Below are 23451 nucleotides of genomic sequence, written 5' to 3'. Positions count from 1 at the left end.
GATGACATTACAAATCAGAGCATGTCCAATGATGATCATCACAACGATGATGGGCATCTGTAATGAGATAGTACTTCTGTCACATTTGCTCATTGAACTCTGGTTTCTCAAATTTAAACAAATGCTTTAATGCTGATTTTTTTCTCTACAGAAACACACAGGGGACTGGGGCCAAACAGTCTTGGAATACAGAACACAGAAGACATCCCGCCTGCCTATCGTCGATATCGCTCCTCTGGATATCGGTGGTGTGGATCAGGAGTTCGGCGTGGACATCGGCCCAGTCTGCTTCTTGTAAAATGGACCTTGACCATCTTCCCGTCATCTCAAGGACCCTTGCACTGACAGGCTGACCATACCAACACTGCTCTGGTCCATCCACACGCTTATCTTTTGGATCTCATGGCCAAAAATAAATAAAGACAACATCTAAAGTGAGGAAGGAATCCGCCATTGTTATTTATTTGTGTGTAGCTCTTGTAAAATCCCATGGCAGAGGGAGGTGCTGAATATGTGTCATGCTGAGAAGTCCCTTGGATGCATGCCACACCCCGATTAACTGCCAGTGCCATTTGAGTATGTAACAATGGTAACATCCAGAATATTTTTGTGGGAGCCTTGGAACGTGGCCTGTCAAGATCTTGTATTAGATTGGTTCTAAAAAATATAACATCTATGGACCACCTGTATTTTGATTTTTTTAATATGTAATTTTTGATAATACTAAAAGCATCAACCTTGGCCTGTTTTTGTATGTGATAAGGAAGTTGCAACACCTAATTGTTCCCAATTTTAAGCTACCTCATGTAGACAGTACACCCATCGTAGCATGAAGTACTGGGACAGGTCTGATGTTTCAGCATTCCATCTTGATATTTTTTAAAGAAAAAATATTTCTTTTCATAATGGTGCTACTTTGTATTGGGTTCTCCTATGATAAAATATTCTATTAAGAGTTACAATTTAAACTTGAAGAACCCACTAACCTTTATCTATGGTGCTCATTCATCTGTTCCTTGGTCCCTGTCTGACATGTAGCGTTCCAAACACGTCAGAAGTTGGGAATGTTGTGTGACAAATGGCAGTATTAATGGAGCGTCCGTCCATTCACGTAAAAAGCAGTGATGGCTTTGTGCTCAACATGGATCTGTGGTAACTTTCAGTGAACCAACAGTTTCACTGCACATTAATGTGTTCCAAAAAATAGGCATGTGGATAACAGTGTTTTGCATCAGTTTTATTTTTATTTTATTTTTTAAATTTTTTCACTGATTTTTCTAAAGGTCCTTGGTCTATGCAGTATCCTTCTTTGTAATTAGAGGGGAATGGCAAAGAGGTGGATGTTTTTGGGGGCAACCACAAGGATATGTACTATTTTGTATATGTATAATAGTTCAGATGTCTTGAATTGCATTTTTTCAGTACTGACCCTTAAAAGCATGGTAGGTGTAGCAGCCTTGTCCTCCACTCCATTGAACTAACATCTAGTGTTCTTTCGCCTGTGATGTTGTATCTTCCCCCACCAGCTCCCCCTCTTCCATGGCAATAAAGGTAGAAAGCTTTTCTATAAAAAAGAAAACTCCCATGCGTTTGTTTTTAATTTGTATTTTTTTTAATACGATGTACCATTGTTGAATGTTTAACATTTTTTTGGGATAAATAATGACAAAAAAGGAAAAGTATGGAAATAAACATTTACTAAAAATCCCCTGCTTCCAAACATTATTTGCACCATTTACAAAGAATAAAATCTTGTTTGAAAATAAACACATGCAAACCAAATTATGTTGGTCTCAGTGCAAGCAAAGAAATTACAATGGACATGCAAGCATCATAGCTGTGGTAACAATAAAATACACTAGTTATCTCCAGTGTAGTTACATTCTCAGGTACATCATTCTACGATAAATATGGTAATCACGCTGGAGTGAATTTCTGTTTGGGACTGGAAAACAAGCTATTTCAAGTATTTTATAAATATCTACTGCAGTGAAAAGTCATTACCTTGATCAAGTCAAAGACCTCAGAGTGAAGTATTAACAGGTGATGTGACTAAGTGGCTTACACACATTGCAAAGTAAACCCTAGGCTCAACATAGATTACGATAAGATGTGCCTTTTGCATCCCTTCAGTGGCGGTTTCTGAGTACAGAGATAAAACACACCCCAAGCCATAGGGGCCGTCCATAACTGACGTCACGCGATTTTTGACGATTTTTGACCCCCCCCCTCGTCACACGGCGTCACAAAAAGTCACAACCCCTCCCTCAAATATGACGTCACAAAGCTCTGCCCCCCCCCCCCAAAAAAACATGCTTCAAATCGTTTTAAACTATTGTCATTGTAGTGCGTATTTAATGTGGCGCTGCACTCTGATGTTGTAGGAGAAAACATCAAAAAGTCTACAGTATTTAATTAAGGAGAACGTGTCGTCTATACTTATTTAAAGTTGAGTATTTTGATGTGACGTCACGTTTCTCAACCCTCCAACCCCCCTTGTAACACATCATTTATGGACGGCCCCTATGGCCTCTCCAAATCCACTCCGTACTTAAACATTTGACATGATAACCCATGTTATCAACCCCCCACCCTCACTAGCATTTATTTCCAACATACATGTGCGTTTGCCAATGTAATGTACAACAAAAACTCGGGTATCCTCATGTTCTGGTAGAAACATCCGGAAGTGCACACTGGGCTCTGAGGCAGTACATGGATCTCTCTCAGTGAGTGCAGCACACAGGATCATGGGCAACGTTAACCATCGGTGGCCACCGTGTGGATCTCTGGACTAGCCAGTCACGAATATAATTGATATTGCATAAGTGCTTAAGTACAGTTGCATCACTTAACACCTTACAGAATATGAGCATGGCACTGGTGACGAATAATAAAAACAAAAGAGCAATCAATGGTGGTGGAAAACATGGGAGAAAGGGTACATGATGACACGGCGCATGTCCTGTAGGGATGCTTGAGCCACTCAGTCCAAAACACAAACCCCTTTTCCCCTGGCACATCGAAGCCGAGCCAGTACAAGGCCTTCACGGTACAAGTAATTTTTCCAATGGCAATTTGTTGTGCCGAGTCAAAACCAAATTGCGATCGGCTGGAATCGTATCTGAATCGGTGCACTGTGAGTACCCAGCGCCAGTGCATCTGCTACAGGCATCTCGAGTGGACTCTCGACTCATTCATTGTCAGTACACTGAGAACACCTCCACGTCGTCTACATGCGTTCACGACTTTGCGTGTTGATATGAGCGACACGGCTCTGCTTTTGCAGTGGCTAAAAAAACTGATTTCCTGAGCTGCACCGGCCTGATTGTAACAGCCCCATCGTTGCTCAGTTGTTCAGTGGCAAAGAGGTTTCAGTCGCCAGCAAAAGTATTCTCCAGAAATAATTAAAGTCGCTTCTAGGCCACCAAACAACTGCCACAATCATGCCATCCATCTCAGAAAGTCCCCCAGATAGGCCCCATAACTTGCAAAGCACATCCCTGGTTGCCTGCGAAGAATTCCAGGCACCACCAAGACACAGTCCTAACAAGTCACGATAAAGTGGTGGCATCATCACAGGCGGACTTTAGTAGGCCTAGGTAGTCCTTGTGCGTTCTAGAGAACTATTGGCGCTAACAATATTTCCTAGAAAGCCAATGCGAAAATCTGGGCCCTGGAAGACACTACATTCATATCATGGCTTCGACCCATCAAGACCTAAGAAAGGCATTGGCACCACCCTGGCATGGCACAACTCCAATGAACATCAGGAAAAAGTCCCAGTATGGCCTTAGCACAACTCCTACAGATCCTAAAGAAATCCCAGCAATACCACCACGGAACAAAGTAAAAAAAAGCCATGAAAGAAGAGATAGCAGAGGTGAGCGGAAGAGGGAGGATTGCACCAGGCAGCAGATACTAATAGCTCCAGGCAGAGAGGCAAGCACCTCAAGTTATGTTCCTTCTAGTGATGCTTTATATTGTCATACTAATTGGAAAACTCCCGTGAAGGTGGTTTATGCAACTGATCACCAGACGGAAAACCGGGTATAAACCCAGGTATGCTGCTACTTATAAAATAGTAGCTGTGGCATTGCTGCAGAAACTCCAGTAAGTACAAACTCCATGCTCGTCAATGCAGACTGTGGTCCAAAGATCGAATGCGGTTTTATCACAACTGTTGCCATCACATGAAACGTGTGTTTATGAAATACACTGACGGTGCAATGTTTTCAAAACAGGCTTTAAAAAATGGACAAACATGCCCTGTTAGCAAAACACTGGTGCCTGCCAGGTGCTCATTCACACAGTGGAACACAGTGTTCAGCCCTTTGTAATCCAGAGGCTAATTATGATCCATCATCATCAGCCATGATCAATTCTCTGCCGGGTGAAGGCATCCCTGAGTCGTTGCCATCGATCGTGATTCTGAGATGCAACAATTACACCGTAGATCCTGCAACCCCATCTCAGCAGGGGACGTACCGTATCCTCGGACACGTTCATGCCTTGCTGCCTCTCCGTTATTATTCCTGACCATCGACCATTATTCCATGTCACAGCAATATACATGGTGGTCCAGATGTCTTGTGATCTCAATTTAATACTCTAAAACTTAATAGATATTTTTAAGTAGGGTTTATTTGAAACAAAGCATCTGGACCACCCTGTACATGCACATCCCTGTTGTAAATCTACTGCGAGATGATGGCCTTCCCACCCCTGTACGGGTCGTGGCTGTTATTTGGCCAAACGTCACCAAGTTGGTCAGTGAGGTTAAAAGCAAGAAGCGTTTAATAAAAAAGACGTAGAAGTGCATACTTTGCTGTTCTGAGAAAATAGATTTTGGTGCACTGCCCTCTTCTGCTCATCACATAGCCCTGCAAGCCATTAATGATCATTTATGCGAATGTCACCCAACGCAAGCAAGTCGCCGCCATATTCAGCAGGCAGATTAACGAACATGACCCTTTCTTATTTACAATGATGCACACTGATGTCTCGCTTTTTGTCATTAAATGTAGTTTTCACATCAGGGTACGTTGGACTTCTTTCGCACCGTACGTAGCCGAACGAGATGCGGTTGGGGGAAATCACTTGGGTCTTGGGTCATTTAGGGGCCATCCATTTAGTAGGTACGCAAAAATCTGTCAAAACTTGACCCCTCCTCCCCTCTCTGTACACACGCGGAATGTTTACACCCCCCCCCCCCCACGAATCCTATAGAACGGCCGATATTCAATCCACGCATAAACGATCAAGGATTAATCATCTTAACGTGTTTAAGCAAACAGATAGTCCACCGCCGGATTATCTAACTCATTTGAAGGCCAATGTAGACAAATTATTATCGAGGCTTCACCCCCCCCCCCGTCCATAAATGACGTCACGCACCTAGGGGGGTGGGGTCAGACATTTGTGACGATGTGTGACGGGGGGAGGGTGAGAAATGTGACGTCACAACAAGTTCTACTTAATTAAATAGACTTTTTAATAAATGTTTTTCCTACATCAGAGTTTATTTGGGGGGGGGGGGGGTCAGAGCTTTGTGACGTCATATTTGAGGGGGGTCTGACTTTTTGTGACGCCGTGTGACGAGGGGGGGGGGGTCAAAAATCGCGTGACGTCATTTATGGACGGCCCCTTTCTCCTATGCGTACGTAACGTGTCAGTAGACCCCCCATACGCAAGCGTACGCATTTGGGTTAACCCCCCCTCCTCCATGCGTACGTACTAACTGGATGGCCCCTTAATATTGCAGAGGGACCTAAAATAAAAAAAATGTTGAACAAAAGTTGGAGCGGCTTTGCTTTTGGGGTGGGTGATGGGCGAGTAGGGGGAGTCACGTGGGGTGGGGGGAGAGAGGCGCGCGCGAGCCGGGCAGGGGGAGGGAGTCACGTGGGCAAGAGGGTGGGCGCGCGCGCGCGGGAGAGTCACGTGGTAGTAGCGGTGGTGGTGGTGGCGGCGGTGACGTCACGCGGCATGGCGCCCTCGGCCGCGCGGAGGCCGCATCGGCGCGGCGAAGAGGCGGCGGCGGCGGCTGCCGCGGGTCTGTGGGCGAAGCGAGCGGCGGCGGTGCTCGCCATCGCCCTGGCGCTGTTCCACGGCGCGGACAGGCACCTCACGGGTAGGAGGGGGTTGACCTGGCGGTGGTGGTGGGGGGGGGGGAGACGCGATGCGACTCGACGCAACGGACCGTACGCGCTGTTGATGCGCGCATTTCAACATCTCCACACACGAGGATGATATCGGCACCGTCACGCCAGACGTTGTTCACACATCACCAGCATTTTCATTGCCACGTGGTGGATAGTGCACCATCACGTCAGATGTGCAAACAGCATCATCGGCGATGTTACGTTGCAGACAAATGCACCATCGCGTCAAATATGCCGACATCATTAGCGACGCATCGACAGCCTCGACAGTCAACATTACTGTCAACGCGACACCGCAGCAATAGCATGGACAATAATAAACAACACTTAGCCGCCAAATGTTCCACCTCACCGACACGCTGCAATGCCCTCACCATCACGCCGTCGATACCACCAATACCATCAATACAACAACACAGCAACGCCAGGCGCTGTTGTGTTAATAGGGGGGAGGGGGACGTCGTCCGTGGTGTTGACAGGTTGGACTGGCAATACCCGAGGTCGCCAGTGCGATCTCCCGGCACGGCAGTTCACAAGTGTGGGTACAGTACTGTACTTCCACCTGTATTTGTCCAAGACGTATGGCCAGCGTGGCAGAGAGAGCCGCATACGCTCGAGTATTAAGTTTCAGGTTAACTTGTTTAACCAGGTGACAACTCGAGTAACCAGACTCGTCTCATTGGCAAGAGTAGTCACCTGGGCCAGTTGCGGTTCGTTTACGAATTTGCACCCAGGCATACGACTCGTTCTTGCCAAAGGCATCAGGGGATATTTAACATCCGCTGTGAGAAAGACGACGCGTATTATGATGATTACCCCCCCCCTCCCCCAGTAATAAACAGGATGGTCTCTGGATTATAACCTGGAACCTCTGCAACAGGCGTCGGAACGCGCAAACGCTGGGCCATGTCACCATCCTTTAAAGGGGGTTATCTCTCTAGATCCCCCTCGAGTGGGGAGGCCCTTTCGCCAGCAGTGGCACGAACAAGCTATTTGCACGGATGAAAACCTCTACTTTTTCCGTCACATGTACGCCAATGCTGAACACAAATGTCAGGCCCAACACGGCGCACGGAGTTGGGCAACGGTCCCATAATCCACCAATCTACCTTAGCACGTCCACACGAGACGATATTATCGCCCTCGTCTCTCCGCAGTCGTTTTCCCTTCCTCCGTGTGCGCTTGCCTTTTTCTGCCACATGGGTTGTTATTTACGAGCAACAGCCGTCACCACTTCTAGCCACGTATTCGGTCCAAGCCCACGTTTCTTAACTGTTAATGTTGAAAGCTTCAAATCAGCATTGGTAATGTTTGTATTTAACTTCTATTTACCGTAGTCCGTGTATCTCGGTGTAATCTCAAAACATGCATTTATCCATACTTCTTTGGACGCTTTTGTTCATTTTCGTCAGTCCATCCCTATATCTCAGCAGGTATTTCCTCCGGAGACATCGGTATGTTGCTTGACATGAGCAAAGATCAGCATTCCAAAAGTGCTTCAATCCGCTCACATCTGCCTTTTATTTTATCAACATAGCAAAAACATCACTTGGCAGCAAGCAGCAGCGTGGTGCAATGTGACACTGAATGCTTCACTGCTAGAAGGCCCTGGGTTCGATTCCCGACTCGGGTGCCTCTGTGTGGAGTTTGTGTGTTGTGCATTGATTTACTCCCATAGCTAAAAAAAACATTTAAAAAATCTCAATTGGGATGACACAGCAACATCATACTGTGAAAATCGAACCCTCTTGAAACAGTTTTGAGACTCAGGCTTTCGTGGGTAAACAAGAATAAGAATAATGATGACATCAGCATTAATAGTCTCATCAACAATAATGCCATTATTGCCAACATCCACAAAAAGAATGTAATGCTAATGCTGTACCATTAACATCAGCAGCTTAATGAACAATATAATCAATTAACTACAATATCATAATCACCATCAATATAACACGATAATCATCACTATCAATACAGTCAATACTATCACAATACTACCACCATCAAAACGCATACTATGAACACAACATTATTACCACAAACACCATCATGAGCACCATTAACACCAACACTATAAACACCACCACGATCGCCACCATCGTCACTGCCTGAACAGCAGCATCAACAACACCACCACCATAACCGTCACCATCACCACCCCATCCATGGTGCCACCCGTCTTAACAACCCCACCCCTGATGCTGGCCGTACCCCTCAGAGTACAGAGGCATGACCCCACAATCGTGGCTCTGCACCAAGACAAGGGCTCCCCGTTCTTCGCACCGCTATCTAATTTCTCTGGAGCTTTATTGTCACTGTGTTTTTTTAGCCCGTTGAAGTTAACCGGGTTTTTTTTCAAAACCTGGACAGCCCACGGTTTAGCGGCCCATGACAGAGCTGCTTGTGTGCAGGTGGAGACACGTGTGCAGGGCTGCTCAATGATGGTCGTTTCCTTGGAGATGAAGTCTGGCAGCCACGGGGCTGCATGATGCACACGTATAGGACAAGGTGACGCACTTATCACGCCATGCTTATTGTACTGTGGTGTTCCATAGATTCACGGATGTGTACACTGCCTCTGTGGTAAAGACTGCTCAACTCCGGATGTCTTTTGAATCGCTTCTTAAATGAACATTGGGCAGTGTTTTCATTTGGTAGCTGAGCCAGTGGCGACAATTACATATTCAGCCATTTGTCATATGACAATCAATGTTTATTTCCAACATAGTTCTATACTTGTTATATATAAGCTCATAACATGTATATGTATGAACGTAATTCCTCGTGTTTTTGCATTTGTTACACCTTCAACACGAATTTATACACGTGTAGTGATGTATATTGAGTCACTATGGCATCTAGCGCCAGCTATTGGAAGAAGAGTGGTACTGTGCATGTTAGCGTCTCTGGCACCAGAGTGTGTATGACATAGAAGCGAGCCCGAAGGGGCATGCTGCTGGTGACTGCCAGAGAGAGGGCACTTCAGGACATGACAGTCTGGGTGAACCCGAGAGGGCACGAGACCAGGAGAGGGTAGCAAGGGGGGCCAAGGGGTGGCGAGAGCGACACGTGACATAAGGTTCAGAACCTTCGAGTAGGATCTAGAAGGGGGTGTGGCCTAGGGTGGGGCCAGGCCACGCTCAGGGGCATAAAAGGGAAGTCCCGAGCGCCGATCCAGGCTGTCTTCTGGAATCAACCCGCCGTGCTACGTCTCCTCGATCTTGGGTCGTCACGTTCGGCATCGTGGGTCAGGCAGTACGTTCCTGACCTGACCCGGTTATGTAGTTGCCCGTTCTGGTTTAGTCGCTAGTGGAAGTTAACTACCACCTATGTCGTTATCCCGTACGTGTATGTAGTTAACCTGTCGGGGTGTTGGAATAAACGTGTTGCCTCCAAGTTCTAGTGTGTGTCTCCATGGATGCCACTACACCTGTAATGCAATTCTGCATATTCGTCATGCTGTATGTTTTACACTTTGTAACATTTTCATATAATTTGTGTCTCGCACCTTGCAGTGAGATATCAGATTGTTTGAGAAGCAAGCAAGTGACTTTTGTGGGCGATTCAAGAGTTAGGCAGCTTTTCTATGCCTTCACAAAGCTGATCAACCCACAGAGGCGAGATGAAGGTAAAAAGGTATGTCTCTTGGTAGTAATATACAATTTGAATAGTCATGCAGTTTAATTGAAAGCAACAATAAAGAACAGTGATATATGAAACTACACTATAATCACACCATAGTAATAATTTTTAACTCGCACCATGGTAGCCGCTTTTTTTACATTCATAATGCAGTAACTGCTTTAACACTTGGAATGCAACCAAAGATGAAAGTTGTATAAAAAAAAAAGCATGGGCTTTGAATGATATTGCGAGACAGAGAGTGACATGGATTAGGGAGCAAATGGAAAATTACATATTGACTTTGAAGGTAAGTAAGTTGGCTTGCGAAGGCCACCTGGAAAAGATGATGGCCGATGGATGAGACTCAGCCTAAGAGCTTAGCCGTGCGGATATGAAGTGATTAGATCAGCTGTTGTGCTGTGAAGCGAGCTATATTGAAGCATTGTCAGGGCTGAGAGATGGTTTGGATTGTGGTGACGTCATTCAGGAGTGGATACAAATATAGAAATGCCAACAATACAATTGTTTTTTTTTAAGTACCAAACAAATGTAAAACTTTTTGTTGACTAAATATGATTTCCCATTGAAGAATGTTTTTATCAAATCGCATTTTTAAGTCACGTTTTTTTTTTCCATTTTCCACAGCATACAAATATTACATTTGAAGAAAAACTAATAAAACTGAAAGTGGTAAGTTTCTTTTGTTTAAACGTTTCTAACAAGTGATTGGTCAAATTTAAAGTTTGCGTTGATATAAAAGTGTACATATAATAAAACCTCACTTGTCTATATTATATTATAATCGTGCCACCTTGCAGCCTAGCAGTGCCTCTGCCTTCGACGCATTTTTGTTTTTTGGTACCATTTCTTAATTTGTTTGTTTTTTTGGTAGTAGGATTTTCATTTGCTTGGTAGTGGCTGTATATGGGATTTGGTTGTCATATATAACTAGCCTTTTGCCCGTCCAAGGACAGGTGTATTGTAGTAAATCTGAAAGTTGCAAGTGAAAAGCAGACCGCGACGTGATATTCATTGCATCAATTCGTGTGCAATTTGTAAGGGCGCGGTGACACAGACCTATATCATTTTAAGGTTATAATCCCTTGTTCATCATGACGTCCTTTTTACTTTGATGTCTCAATAGCGTTAAGGAGATTGCATGACGTGAGGGTTCTGCCTTTGTAGTGAGGGTTGTAAGTTGACACCGAGGAGGGGGGAGGAGGCTCCTCGGCCCCCCATGTGGAGTGACGTCATCTGTTAATTATGAATGGGGGGGGGGGGGTGTCCATTTGGAGGTCGTCACCTTATACTTATTATTAATGAGGGGGGCTGTTCGATGTGTAGTGACGTCCCCTGCTCATGATTATTCATGTGGGGGGAGGGTGTTCCATGTAGAGTGACTTAACATGCTCATGATTATTAGTGAGGGGGGCTGGTCGACGTGGAGTGACGTCACGAGCATTGCACACAGACATTCTTGGCTCATTATAGTAGGTAATAATAATGGGGGGGGGTGTCCATTTGGAGGACATAACCTGCTCGTGATTATTAATGAAGGGGGGGGGCTGTTCGATGTGGAGTGACGTCATTTGCGCATGATTGTGGGAGGGGGTACTCCATATTGAGTGTCGTCACCCGCTCATGATTATTAATCAGGAGGGGTGGGGGGTGTCCATTTTGAGGACGTAACCTGCTCGTGAATATTAATGAGGGGGGCTGGTTGATATGGAGTGACGTCACGAGTGTTAAGGACAGACATTCATGGGTGATAGTAGGTATTAATGTACGCGTTATGGGATGCTATTACCATGAATGACACTATATAAGATGAAAACATTATAATCCGATGTTGCCTGTTCTTCCGTGCATGGATCACTTTCATGTTGTTCTGTGCTGATGCACCACAGGTTTTCCTTGCAAACTAGCTGGGCAACTGGCTAAACAGCATTTTCCACGTTACAATTAAACATTGAATTCGAATTTCGTGTTATAAATAATCGGTGTAAATGACTCGGTTTGATTTACACTGTAATCATCGCCCTCTCATTGACAAGCTGATGTCAGTTTGCAGGCCAGTTGCTAAGTTATCTTGTGCCCACAGAGATATCTGCTACTGGCGGTGCCCTCTTCAAATATTTGAGTTGAGATATGATGTAAACCTCTCTTGGGATGCCCTGGCATATTGGGCACTAGATATAAATATAATAAAAATGCCAGTATCTAAAGTTTTATTCATTGTTTTTCCAGAACTTTTTTTGGTACCCGGAAATAAACAGCTCCGTCAATAACCTTTTCAAAGCATGGAATGAGGTGAGCGCATCATTTAATAATCTAAAAAAATAAATCCTACGAAAAGAAGACTCAAATTATTTCAAAATAAATATCTTCTTGATTATTGAATCTAAGGTCTAATAAAATATACAAATACAACCATTGTAATGGACCCATAAAGTACTGTGTGTAATCTTTTTGTAAATGACAACAACGTTGTGGGACCATTTAATGTTTTTAATAAAGAGTTAATTGAAAAACATAAGTGTAAATTTAAATGAGCCACAAGCACACCCTGTTTTGGTATTTTCTGTTTTGTTTAGGACCGTCTACCAAGGCCCGATATGACCGTAATTGCTGCCGGAACTGTAAGTAACATTCAGGAATTTAAAGTACTGTACACATTTTTAGACCTCGTTTGCAATTTGTTAATATAATTATATTATATGTCAATAAAAATGTGCACATCATGTAACTTTTTGGTGATTAATACTTTTTAGGATATATAATCAATCTTGTCTGGATAAGGCAGTGCTAAAATTACTGCGCTCATTTTTAATGTTCATTCTCCGACTTTCTGAACACCGCAACACAGACTGCTTACATCATATGTTCAGACTAACCATGCACGACGAAGTCCACTTTCTCATATGCATGATGAATTGTATGCTTTGCAGTGGTCAATCAAACTAAACAATGGGAGTGAAGAGGCATTGACACAATACAAAATAAATATCACTGCCTTACTGCCTCACATGAAACAACTGGCAGCTGACAGCCCTGTCTACTGGGTCCTGCAAGGTAGAGCTGTGTTTATTGGCATTGTATTGTAAAATTAGTGATACAGAAAGAATGTTGGTTTGTGAATACAACTGTGGTAATGATGCTGGAAATTTTTTTTATTTTCATGAGCGTATAACTTCTAGCTTCTGACAGCTGCAAGATCATCAAGATTATTTTAATGCTCACATGGTTTAGTCTGATTACAATCAGTTATGTTGGGTTATTTTTTTTTATCTTAAACATTATGTACATGCCATGAGAAATACCGCCATCTGAAAACAATGTGTAGGCCAAGTAATTCTAGTCTCTCTCTACATACTGTGGGGATACCTGTGGGGTTCGTGTCACCGTTATAAGTATCTGCAGCTTATAGGAGTGTCTAGAATGCAACATGCATTTTATTCACTTGCAGTACTGCTAATGTTCCGGAGGGGGTGATGCCAGGCTTGCCCTTGGAGGCCCCATCCGACAGTGCTTTATATCTAAACGGACTATTATTCCAGATATGTTTAGAGACATTTTTAAACCAATGTTTTCCAAAATATGTTATGATTTTGTGATATCTTACTTAACAGACTTCTTTAGTATGAAAATCATGATGGACCAGTTCATATGTTTCCAATATAGATTAGTTTAATCTGACTTGATCATAGGTATAACAATGCGTGATTTAATATATATTCTTAAGCTCATAATATATTAATCTAATTATATGTGTAAGAAGAGACGTTTATTTGTATAAGATATGCGTTCACATTATGATGACGTTCACGACTATAAAAAAAATCTATTCTTCAATTGAGGTGCTGTCCTGAATCACTACAAGTCATCAAGTTTTTAGGGGAGTGATACATCACTCCACCTCTAGATGTACGTTATTGCAATATGACCTTTTTTCATATTTTAACAGGCATAGGTAAATTTAGAAGGTACCATTATATTACGCTGACAATATTCCAAGTGAAATGCAGTTGTATTTAGATGCTCTACAAATCCAAATGTTAATGGTATTAGTTAAAACATGTCACTTTATGTATCTTGCATTGATATAAAATATTTTTTGAAAACCCCAATTTAGTCTAGTTTTGTATCCTTCACAGAGGATACATGAGTATTAATAAATGAAAAGGTGCAAATGCATCACGTTAAATGAATGTGCATTAAGGATTTACTTTGTTATATATTACTGTTTAACTAAAATGTTTTTGCTGACAACTCTTACAATGCAACTGCATCTTAAACTTCTGTATACATAGGGGGAAAACATTTACGTTTCAAGAATTTTGAAAAGGGATGGGGGGGTGCATTGTGTATTACAATTTTTAGCAAGGAATGTTACAGGCCACAGAGGGAGGTTGTGGGCACCATGGTGGCAAAATGTTAACTACCTCGCGTGGTATATAGGAGGTCATGGATTCGATCCGACCCTGACGTCTGTATATTTGGAGTTTGCATGTTCTCCCCGTGGTCATGTTTTCTTCAGGTCCTCTGGTTTTTCCCTCCACTTTTAGAAACATGCGTTGAGAGTATTTGGCTGCTATACATGTCCACATGATAAGCCATTTCGTTGAGCTTTCATTTGTGGCCAAGTTGCTGCTGAAAAAGAGCGACATAGCTCAGTGGGCCTTACCTGGTAAAATACAAATTGTTTATAGTTTAGTTTTTAATAAATGTCATGATATGGAAAGACAGTTGTAGATCAGACAAGATGAGGAGAGTCTTGAGCAGTGGATCTCAGCAGTGTGGGTGGCCAGAGGAAAGGAAATTCATGCAATATTTTCATTTTCCCATTGAGTGGAGGTTTATGGGAGATTATAACAAGTCTTGCTTTGATGATGATGTGAGATGGAAATAAATGTAGTGCTCTTTAATAAGTACTACTTTAAAATAATGATACTGGCATTTGAGTTGTATATTTTGAAAATAATGTGTTTTGCAACATTATTGGTTCTCTGTCATCTACAGACCCTGTGAATGAAGCTATCCTCTCGGAACGTCGACGAATGATCACAAACGTTCGAATTGATTCTTACAATGAAGCTGTCCTTAACATGTTTGGTTCTAGTGGCACTAACTCTGGTAGTGGTGGCAAATTGTTGGTGTTGAAGGCGTCGCAATTAATAGCACAGGCAGGGCTGGATAAATGCTCTGATGGACTGCACCTCCCTGAGAGTGTGTTAACCACTGTGAGTTTTTTTTATTGTCTCTAATCTCTGTTTTCGAGTTATTATAAATGTATAATTGTTGTATTGCAACTCGTCTTGGGAGATAAATAAATTCTAAAAAATAAATGCACTTTAATCGTAAATCTTGATACAAGTGCAGAACAGCTCGTCATCAACAATACACTGATATAACACTGCGTATAATTGGTGAGGTTCATCGAACATAAACGAACATGTTAATTGAACAAACATGCATAGAAATTTACATTTAGTTGAGGTTAAATGCACGTACAATATTGTAATTGAATGCACGTTGTGTATGTGTACCTGCCAGGATGCCATGATTCTACTGAACGCATTGTGTAACCCAGTGATCCAGCCAGTGGATGGCTCGTGCTGCCTGCCACAGCCACGCACAACACTTGTGCAGCAGGTCGTCGCCTGTGTGTTTGTGCTGTGCGCTTTTCTTAGCGTGGTTTTGCGCACGTGCCATCGTCCACGCAGGGCTAGTGTGCGACCCAGCACAGATGAGGAGAGTGGGGAAGAAAAGAAATTGCCTGTCATCAGCCCACTGTCACCTTCACTCTCCCTGGAGACTGTGGTTTGGCCTGTCGCCAAGCTTGGCCTTATCATGGCGTACTTTTATCTTTGTGATCGAGCAAATCTGTTTATGAAAGAGCAGAAGCACTACAGCCACACTTACTTCTTTGTGCCTGTGATTTACGTCATGGTACTTGGAATATTTTACTCTGATACTGCCAAAGATGTAAGTTAACACTTGTTGCAATGTGCAAATTCATTTTTGTTGAATGGCATTATGAGTGTCCAACTTATAAAGTGATATAATTAAAATGAAGTGAATTGTACATTTTTCAGACTGCAATAATAATGACACCTCTGCAAAACATCGTATCAGGCTCAAGCTTGTATATATTTTAAAAGTTATTTCAGCAATATAATCGCTGGTTTTGCAATTTACATTTGCTGAACTGTATTCTCCACAGAGTTCCATGCTGAACCGAGAACAAACTAATGAGTGGAAAGGCTGGATGCAGCTCGTCATCCTAATATACCACATCTCTGGAGCCAGTGCAGTACGTGTTTAGTAAAAATAATGCCACTTACAAGTCCACTGCATTAAAACAAAATTCACATTTCTATTGTACAGCGTATTCCGCTTATATAACAACACCAACACATTTGCAGTTAACATGCAGTACAATTGATATGCTTTCATACATTTAAAAAAAATTGTTAGTATTCCTAGAAAACTAAAGTGGTGTGCCTTGTGTGTACAGTTTCTCCCAGTGTACATGCATGTTCGAGTATTGGTGGCTGCCTATCTATTTCTCACTGGATATGGACACTTCTATTACTTCTGGAGCAAAGGAGATCTGGGTTTGCACCGTCTCCTTCAGGTAAGGAAATATTTATGGATGTGTTACATTTTTCAGAACATATCTCAAATCGCAAAAAGCGCACATGCCCATCTACGCAACATCAGATGGATAACCTCATGCATCATTCAAAACAGGTCATCCCTCATACACGCATTCATAACCCCTTGGCTAGATTATTGCAACTCACTGCTTTTTGGCACACCTCAAACACAGCTACAATGCCTTCAAATCATCCAGAATAATACCTATAGACTAATTTTCAACCTCCAGAAATCATCCTACATCACACAAACGTGAACAAACTGACACTAGTTACCAATCCAATTTAGAATATGCTTTGAAATTATCCTATTAGCATACAAGCAATACACAATTCAGCTCCACCTTACAGAAACCTCACTTGGCTCTGAACCCAAACACTTCTTCCAACCACCAAAAACCAAACACAAAACCATGGGAGACAAATCTTTCTCATTTGCAGCACCACACATGTGGAACGATCTCCAGAGGTGTGTTGTTTAGAGTCTTCATAATTTTATATTAACGTTTTAATGTGATGGCGCTTTGAATGGCTGATTTGTGGAAGAAAGGTGGCGACGTATGTACAAAAAAATAAAAATTTACGTGACTTATGCCTCAAATAGCTTCTGCTGGCTAGATGAACCGGAGTATCTTCATCACATTATTTTTACATTGTTATTCATGGTACCTTTTTGGTAGAAACCAACAATGAGTAAAATAGTTGCGATAAATGTTTCAACCAAACCGCTATTGAAAATTTTAAGCATCAACCTCATCCACTTAAATACATTGTAAATCATTTTTTTAATTAAATTTTTGTAATTCAATGTTTTAATGATAGTTCTAAAAAATTGTTATGTATGATCTTCATATTCCTTGTTTCCAGATTTGCTGTGTTCCTGTACAAATATTGTACAGTAATGAGCTTTGTGTTTGTAGGTGTGTTTCCGCCTTAACTTCCTGGTGGTCATCCTGTGTCTGGTGATGGACCGCCCTTACCAGTTTTACTATTTTGTGCCGCTGGTCACTGTGTGGTTTATCGTCATGTTCCTGCTTCTCTCCATTTGGCCTCAGATCAGTGCCAAGATTTCCAATGGTCAGTATAGTATAATGTAAGCCATCCTTGTGAATAAAAATGAAATGCACTATGCAGTCGGCTAATATCAAGGTGCACAAAAGCATTCGTAAATATACAATAATGTTGATTTGTCATAAATATGTAAGTCAATATTGTGACAATCCGGATCTTACATCTTGTATTTGTTGCCTTTACTGAAATGAATACATGACTGAGAAAATGCATCACACATTAAAGAGGGAAACTCAAATTGTACAACTAGGTGATTTAATTGCACCGGATTTGTTATGGTGATACATACACATCCCTGTACAATCATACAATACTCGATAGTAAAATGTGTATTTACATGGTGTATAAAAGCAACCACATTGCAACACTGCAATAATATTGAGTGGCTAATAATGTGTACACTCAGAAAGATTTTTATGTGGGTATCCATTTGGTTGCTTTCATAAATGTATTCATGCTTTGTGGTGCTATAACACTGCATTATACTGTAACATTGTATTGTGTTTGCAGGAAGTGTATTTTTTTACGTAATTTTGATCTTGAAGTTTTGTGGACTCGTGACTTGCATTGTCCTCCTCTCAGCATCAAAGGTTTCCATTTTTTTTTACCTAAAAATTATTTTAAATAAACATAAAGAGGCAGTTATTGAGAACATAGTCATACATATCTCCATTCCTGTTGTAAAAGTTTTAAAATCAATAAATTCACATCTTTGATATATATTGTGCGTAAAGATTTAGCTTCAGTATTGTGTTAATGATTGTGTTTTGGTTTGAGGTGATGACATCAATTTTAAAAACATTTTTTAGTTTTTGAAGCAATGACTGAATAGCTATGACAACATTCATAAATACTCTTTGGTTCAGCATTCATAAACTGTTTGTCAATAAGTACTGTATATGTTTAACCCCTAATGAAGACCACAGTTAAAGTGAAGTAATGTGAATTGATTATTAAAATATAATATTCATTAACTCAACATGCTCTTTTTACCTACAGGACTTTTTTGAAAAGATGTTTTCCTTCTGGCCTTTGTCTGAATTATTTGAACTTAACGGGAATCTAAATGAATGGTGGTTCCGCTGGCAGCTAGATCGTTTTGTAAGTATTTTTTACAAGTTTTTCAAACGCCTCATTTCCTTTGCATTTGCCATTCAGACAGATCTGGATATGAGCACCGTATTAACTCCTGTTTTTTCAGTCGGTGGTGCAGGGCATGCTCTTTGGTTTCGGATACCTCACCCTGCGACGGCTGCAGCTGCTTGGGGACTCCTATGGAGATGGACTGCTTCCCCCACGCCTCTCGCTTACTTTGCTTATCCTGGCCATTGCCAGCCTCACGGTGAGCAATTGTATGTATTTGGAACTTCTTTAGCACCGTACGTAGCCAACCATGCTCACCAGAGGTGTGGGATTTACCTCTAAAATCTGTTTAAATACAGTAAATAATAGTTATATTTGCATAAATATCAACCTCTTATATCCCCGATTGAAAATATGGAATGGTTAGGTCACTTTCAGAGATTAGTTAGGCTCATTACAGGGCATTGAAAATGTATGATTGGCAGTTGATGATGAACCTATCTTTACAATAATTGAACTTCACATTTTATTTGAAATGTGTTTTTTAATCCAAATATTTAAACACTGTTTCCTTAACTCAAAATAGACCTAAGTGTACATTTGTTGCACCAGGGGTTCCCACTCTGGTCTGTACACAACTGGTGGTCCACAAAACTGTTACAGATATTATATATTTTTTTCATAATACACGAAATGTTTGACTGCGTGGTGGTCTGCGAAAAATGTTGAGGGTTGACTGGTCTGCAGGTCCCCAGAACAGTTAAGAACCACTAGTTTACACTAAAGTGTTTGGTTCTACACATACATGCAGGTATATTTAAGGAGTGAAATTTGATGTATACTTTTTGTGTAGTCTTTTACAGAAGTGTAAATGTTCTTCTCTCCATAAAGGATATGATTAATGTCTATTTTCAGGGTTTTTCAGTTTGGGCAAGCAAATGTAAGAATAAGACTGAGTGCAACAAAGCTCACCCGTTCATCTCTGTTGTACCGGTGAGTAAAATTTCTGATGCTTTATTTTTCAAATTACTAAATTTGTATTCATGCACTGTTGATAAAATGTTGCTTTAAATGTGTGTTGTGCATTTATTGTCCACAATGCATTTATTGTTTGTTAAGTTTGATGCAACTCTTTCCCATTTATAGATTTTGGCCTTTATTTTTATAAGAAATTTACCAGGATGCTTGCGTCACAAGTACAGCACTTTTTTTGCTTGGTTTGGAAAACTGTCATTAGAGGTAAGACTTTTTTTAAAGAACGCTAACATTTGTTTTAACACACAAATGTAAAAAAAAACTGTGTTGGCATTTTAAAATGAGAAGCGGGTCATGTGATACATTTTCATATTGTTGTCCCCCCCCCCCCCTTTTTATTTTACAGTTGTTCATATGCCAGTGCCACATTTGGCTAGCAGCAGACACTAAAGGGATCCTTGTTCTGATCCCAGGCATCCCCTTCCTCAACTTGACTGTGACCACGTTCATCTTTACTTGTGCGGCCCATGAGATCTTTGAAATCACCAACACACTGTCACATGTGCTTATTCCTAAGGAGGGTGGTGTACTGTTCAAGAAGTTGTTGTGTGTCGGTGCCGTCCTCCTGGTACTCCTCTTGCTCCACTGGATCCACCAACGGTTGCCAGTCTGATGGGGCTTTTGATTCCAGTCAGAGATGTTCTATGTAGTAGTGATTCTCAACCTTTTTTGAACTGGCATCCCTTTACAAGGGCAATAAAAATGTCAAGGAGTGGGCACGGAACTCCTCAGTAATCCCTTTGCAATGTCAGGGCCTCTTCGTCTTTTTATGAACAACTATATCTATAAATCCCGAGGGAGCCAGAGATCATTGGTTGAGAATCCCCTACTTTATAGGATTTTGAAGTTAAATAAAATCCCAAAATATGACTTTACAGGATGTTCGGTTTAAATGTGGAACATTTCGATGTGCGTATTATTATCATCCATCACTCGAAAAATGTTGCAATTCAGTTTGCATTGTTTGAAAAATATTACCTTTACATTGAGATTACTTTAAATGATGTGTGTGACTGCATGTACCACTAAGCAAATGGCAAGATAATTAAATGTAAAGCACAAGTAAAATTATTAACAGGGGACCAAGTATACTTTGTTGTTCGCCTATGCCCAAGCAATATACAGACCCATCCATCGTTCCATTGCAATATGGAGTTGGATACATTAATAGGTTTGTGCTTCAAAACTTGAATAAATATTTTGATTGGCAAGTTACTGGACCTATGGAAATGCTCGTCAGGTTTATGAGAGACTACCAACCATTATTCTGATAGCTATGTTTCCATCAAGTCATAAATGTTAGCTTGGTGTGTTTTAAATCGAATGCAAAAGCAGGCATGTCAGACGTGATCAGGCTTCATTGGACTCCTCTTGTGTGTTGAAATAGTACACACAGCCAAACCTATTTATGGGAATATAATAACTTAATAAAAAGTACTTCTGCAGCAACATTCATAAAGGGCATTAGTGAAGAGCGTTGTAAGATAACCCCGTTAGTAAGAGTAAAATACATTTATTTTCCTAATATACAATTAGCCTGCTTTTTAAAGTGTTTCAGCTTACATAGAAAAGGTATGTCTAATTCATTAATGCCATCTTTGATTTTTTTTTTGCATCCATGAACCAAATAATTGACTTTTCAAATTTTGAAGCAAAATTTGTTTGACAGTTTTCATCATGCCCCACACCTACTTAAAGATAGGTTACATCATGAACACTTGCCATTTTTGAAAATGACTGGAATATACTAGTTTGATCTACATTGTGCATAAACCAATAATTAACGATCAATAAATGTGAATGCCATTATCGATGAAACAGATTTACAAAAAAATAATTGTATATGAGCCTTATTTTTACATTTTGTGTTTATAGGGTCTATTCAGAGGTTTTCAACTTCTGGTTCTTGCACCCTACCACATTTTCCAGTTTACCAATTTATCCATTGAAATGTTATTTAATGATATATTGCATGCATTTGTTGAATAATAAGTGTATTATTTGGGGGGGGGGGGGGAGGGGGCGGTGAGTTCGAGGATTGTAGTTGAGAATCCCTGAATGTCGATGGTGCACAACACAAGTGTTTGAGGCACATTTGTAAAACTACAAAGCTACTGAAATGCAAGAACGTCGGCAGAGTGATTAGAATATTGATGGACATAGAGAGTTTAATGATATATTCTGGTCTTAAACGTCGGTTTCAAAGGAAATTGCTTATGAGAACCTTGGGGCAAATTGTAGTGGTTGGTCAGTTGATGGTTTTTGGGTGCTCTGGTGTCCCATTGTGCACAATCTTTACCCTTTCTCAAGATCCCTGAAAATTTTACAATAGGTTTATATAGTTTATGGGAGCAGCCATTTAACTTGTATATGCTTCCCTCAACAAAGGTTTCAATATTGTACTTTGTTAAAGTACATTCATGGGTTTTTCATTGACTATATGTACATTATAGTCAATGTAGCACATGTTATGTCATTTGCATCCTATGCTCTGAATAGTACTGTATGTATCGCTGATCATTTGTCAAATGTTACACCTGGAGATGTAAACATGTGTAAGCTTTATATATTTTCTAGGCTATTGATCAAGTTGCTTTTGGACTATTTAAAAGGACAGGCTATGAAAAACGAATTACAGTTTGTACATTTTCATTATTTTTGTTTAGTCTGCAGTACAGAATTGGCATTATTTTATTGTCTTTCGTTTCTGTTGAAAGTACATTTGAATACAGAAATGCATTCTAATAACTGTACTGTAACTGATGTGCACTGAAAAGATAATTGCAAGTTTTACATTTCAAGTGTTTATAGGTGTTTTATACATTTAAACAGCGTAAAATCGAATTTGTATTAAGCTTTTTAAAAGCATGAAATGAAATGCGTAACTTATTCTATTTAATAAATAAAATACCGCTTACATGACATTGCACATTGGTAGGTGGAGATGTGAATTATTGTGAGGTAATTTATTATGGCTACGTGGTTATTGTTAAAGTATATGAATTTACATACGAGTTTGGTTGCCTACTGGAGTAGTGTCATGGGAAGCAATTATGTATATCCATTGCGTGTATGTATGGAAGTAATTTTGTACATTACATTTTTTTTCAGGTTGCAATTGTAACCAGACTACTGTAATATTAAATGTGGAAGACTTGATGCGTGGCGTCTCTTTTTGTACTCCAGTGTGCAGTTTGTACTACTGTCCGTTGCTCTCATATTAATAGTCGATTCGTTAACTCATTAAACAATGGAAACAGAAGAACTGTTATGTGGTCACATTTTTTGGGATTGGTCATTTTTCACGATAGTAAATTGCATGTAGTTTATTTGACTTTGCCAAATTCCATGCAAAACCGTTCCTTTGGAATGTGACAAATGAGGTTAACATTCAAGTTGCGCGACACGTCATTTACAGAAAGTGTTTCTAAGACCATTTTAATTAGAAGCACGTCGTGCATTTATTTCACTACAGTATTCGGGACACTTGTTTAATGGGGAACAGAAGAGCACTTGTTCGTTGAAATAATGACCATAACATTAAATGCCCTCCCCCCTAATAATAATTCAGCTCTGAATGTCAACGTAATGACCTATTTGCGCACATGAAAGGGGACAACAGTGTTTTTGTTGTAACGTGTCCCCCAATGTGTGGCATCAGTATCTAGCATTGATGCTACATTTTCATTCCAAGTTGTAATGGATTATCTAAAATGCTATTGTTTTCCTACTTCTGTGACAAAAGGGGTTTACTCAGATAATATTAAGTAACCGTTATTGGTAATGGATGCACAAAAATGTTAAACCAGTTGTAA

At 40.8% G+C, this 23451-nt stretch overlaps 2 protein-coding genes across 4 annotated transcripts in view; both read left to right on the top strand.

Annotated features, from left to right (window-relative positions):
* Positions 1-1689, top strand: part of LOC144940691 (uncharacterized) — a 48948-nt gene extending 47259 nt beyond the window's left edge. The window contains exon 54 of the mRNA XM_078867011.1: positions 152-1689. Within this exon, the coding sequence (XP_078723137.1) occupies positions 152-298 (147 nt within the window). The 3' untranslated portion in view covers positions 299-1689. The remainder of the gene's footprint in view (positions 1-151) is intronic.
* Positions 1690-5928: 4239 nt separating this feature from the next.
* CASD1 (CAS1 domain sialic acid O acetyltransferase 1) lies at positions 5929-22839 on the top strand. 3 transcript variants are annotated; one of them, XM_078866990.1, is made up of 18 exons: positions 5929-6130; positions 8576-8660; positions 9680-9800; positions 10434-10478; positions 12036-12098; positions 12383-12427; positions 12737-12860; positions 14808-15028; positions 15342-15773; positions 16012-16101; positions 16306-16425; positions 17368-17524; positions 18029-18108; positions 18518-18619; positions 18720-18860; positions 19517-19594; positions 19748-19840; positions 19983-22839. In XM_078866990.1, the coding sequence occupies exons 1-18, from the start codon at positions 5986-5988 to the stop codon at positions 20247-20249; spliced, it is 2409 nt and encodes an 802-aa protein (XP_078723116.1). In that variant the 5' UTR covers positions 5929-5985; the 3' UTR covers positions 20250-22839. The 3 variants fall into 3 exon arrangements, with proteins under 3 accessions (XP_078723116.1, XP_078723107.1, XP_078723124.1); XM_078866981.1 differs by having other exon boundaries at positions 8576-8672; XM_078866998.1 differs by lacking the exons at positions 5929-6130; positions 8576-8660 and having other exon boundaries at positions 9722-9792.
* The last annotated feature ends 612 nt before the right edge of the window (positions 22840-23451 follow it).

This window comes from Lampetra fluviatilis, chromosome 2, assembly GCF_964198595.1.
Source record: "Lampetra fluviatilis chromosome 2, kcLamFluv1.1, whole genome shotgun sequence".
Taxonomy (NCBI): domain Eukaryota; kingdom Metazoa; phylum Chordata; class Hyperoartia; order Petromyzontiformes; family Petromyzontidae; genus Lampetra; species Lampetra fluviatilis.
Note: the sequence above shows the minus strand (reverse complement) of the source record. Positions and strands in the feature narration are given on the sequence as shown.

Bases quoted from the DNA above. Each gene is read 5' to 3' on its own strand.
- CASD1 (XM_078866981.1), top strand. From the start codon at position 5,986: ATGGCGCCCTCGGCCGCGCGGAGGCCGCATCGGCGCGGCGAAGAGGCG. The intron at 9,801-10,433 runs GTATGTCTCTTG...CATTTTCCACAG, and splicing joins GGCGAGATGAAGGTAAAAAG to CATACAAATATTACATTTGA. The intron at 12,861-14,807 runs GTAGAGCTGTGT...TGTCATCTACAG, and splicing joins TGTCTACTGGGTCCTGCAAG to ACCCTGTGAATGAAGCTATC.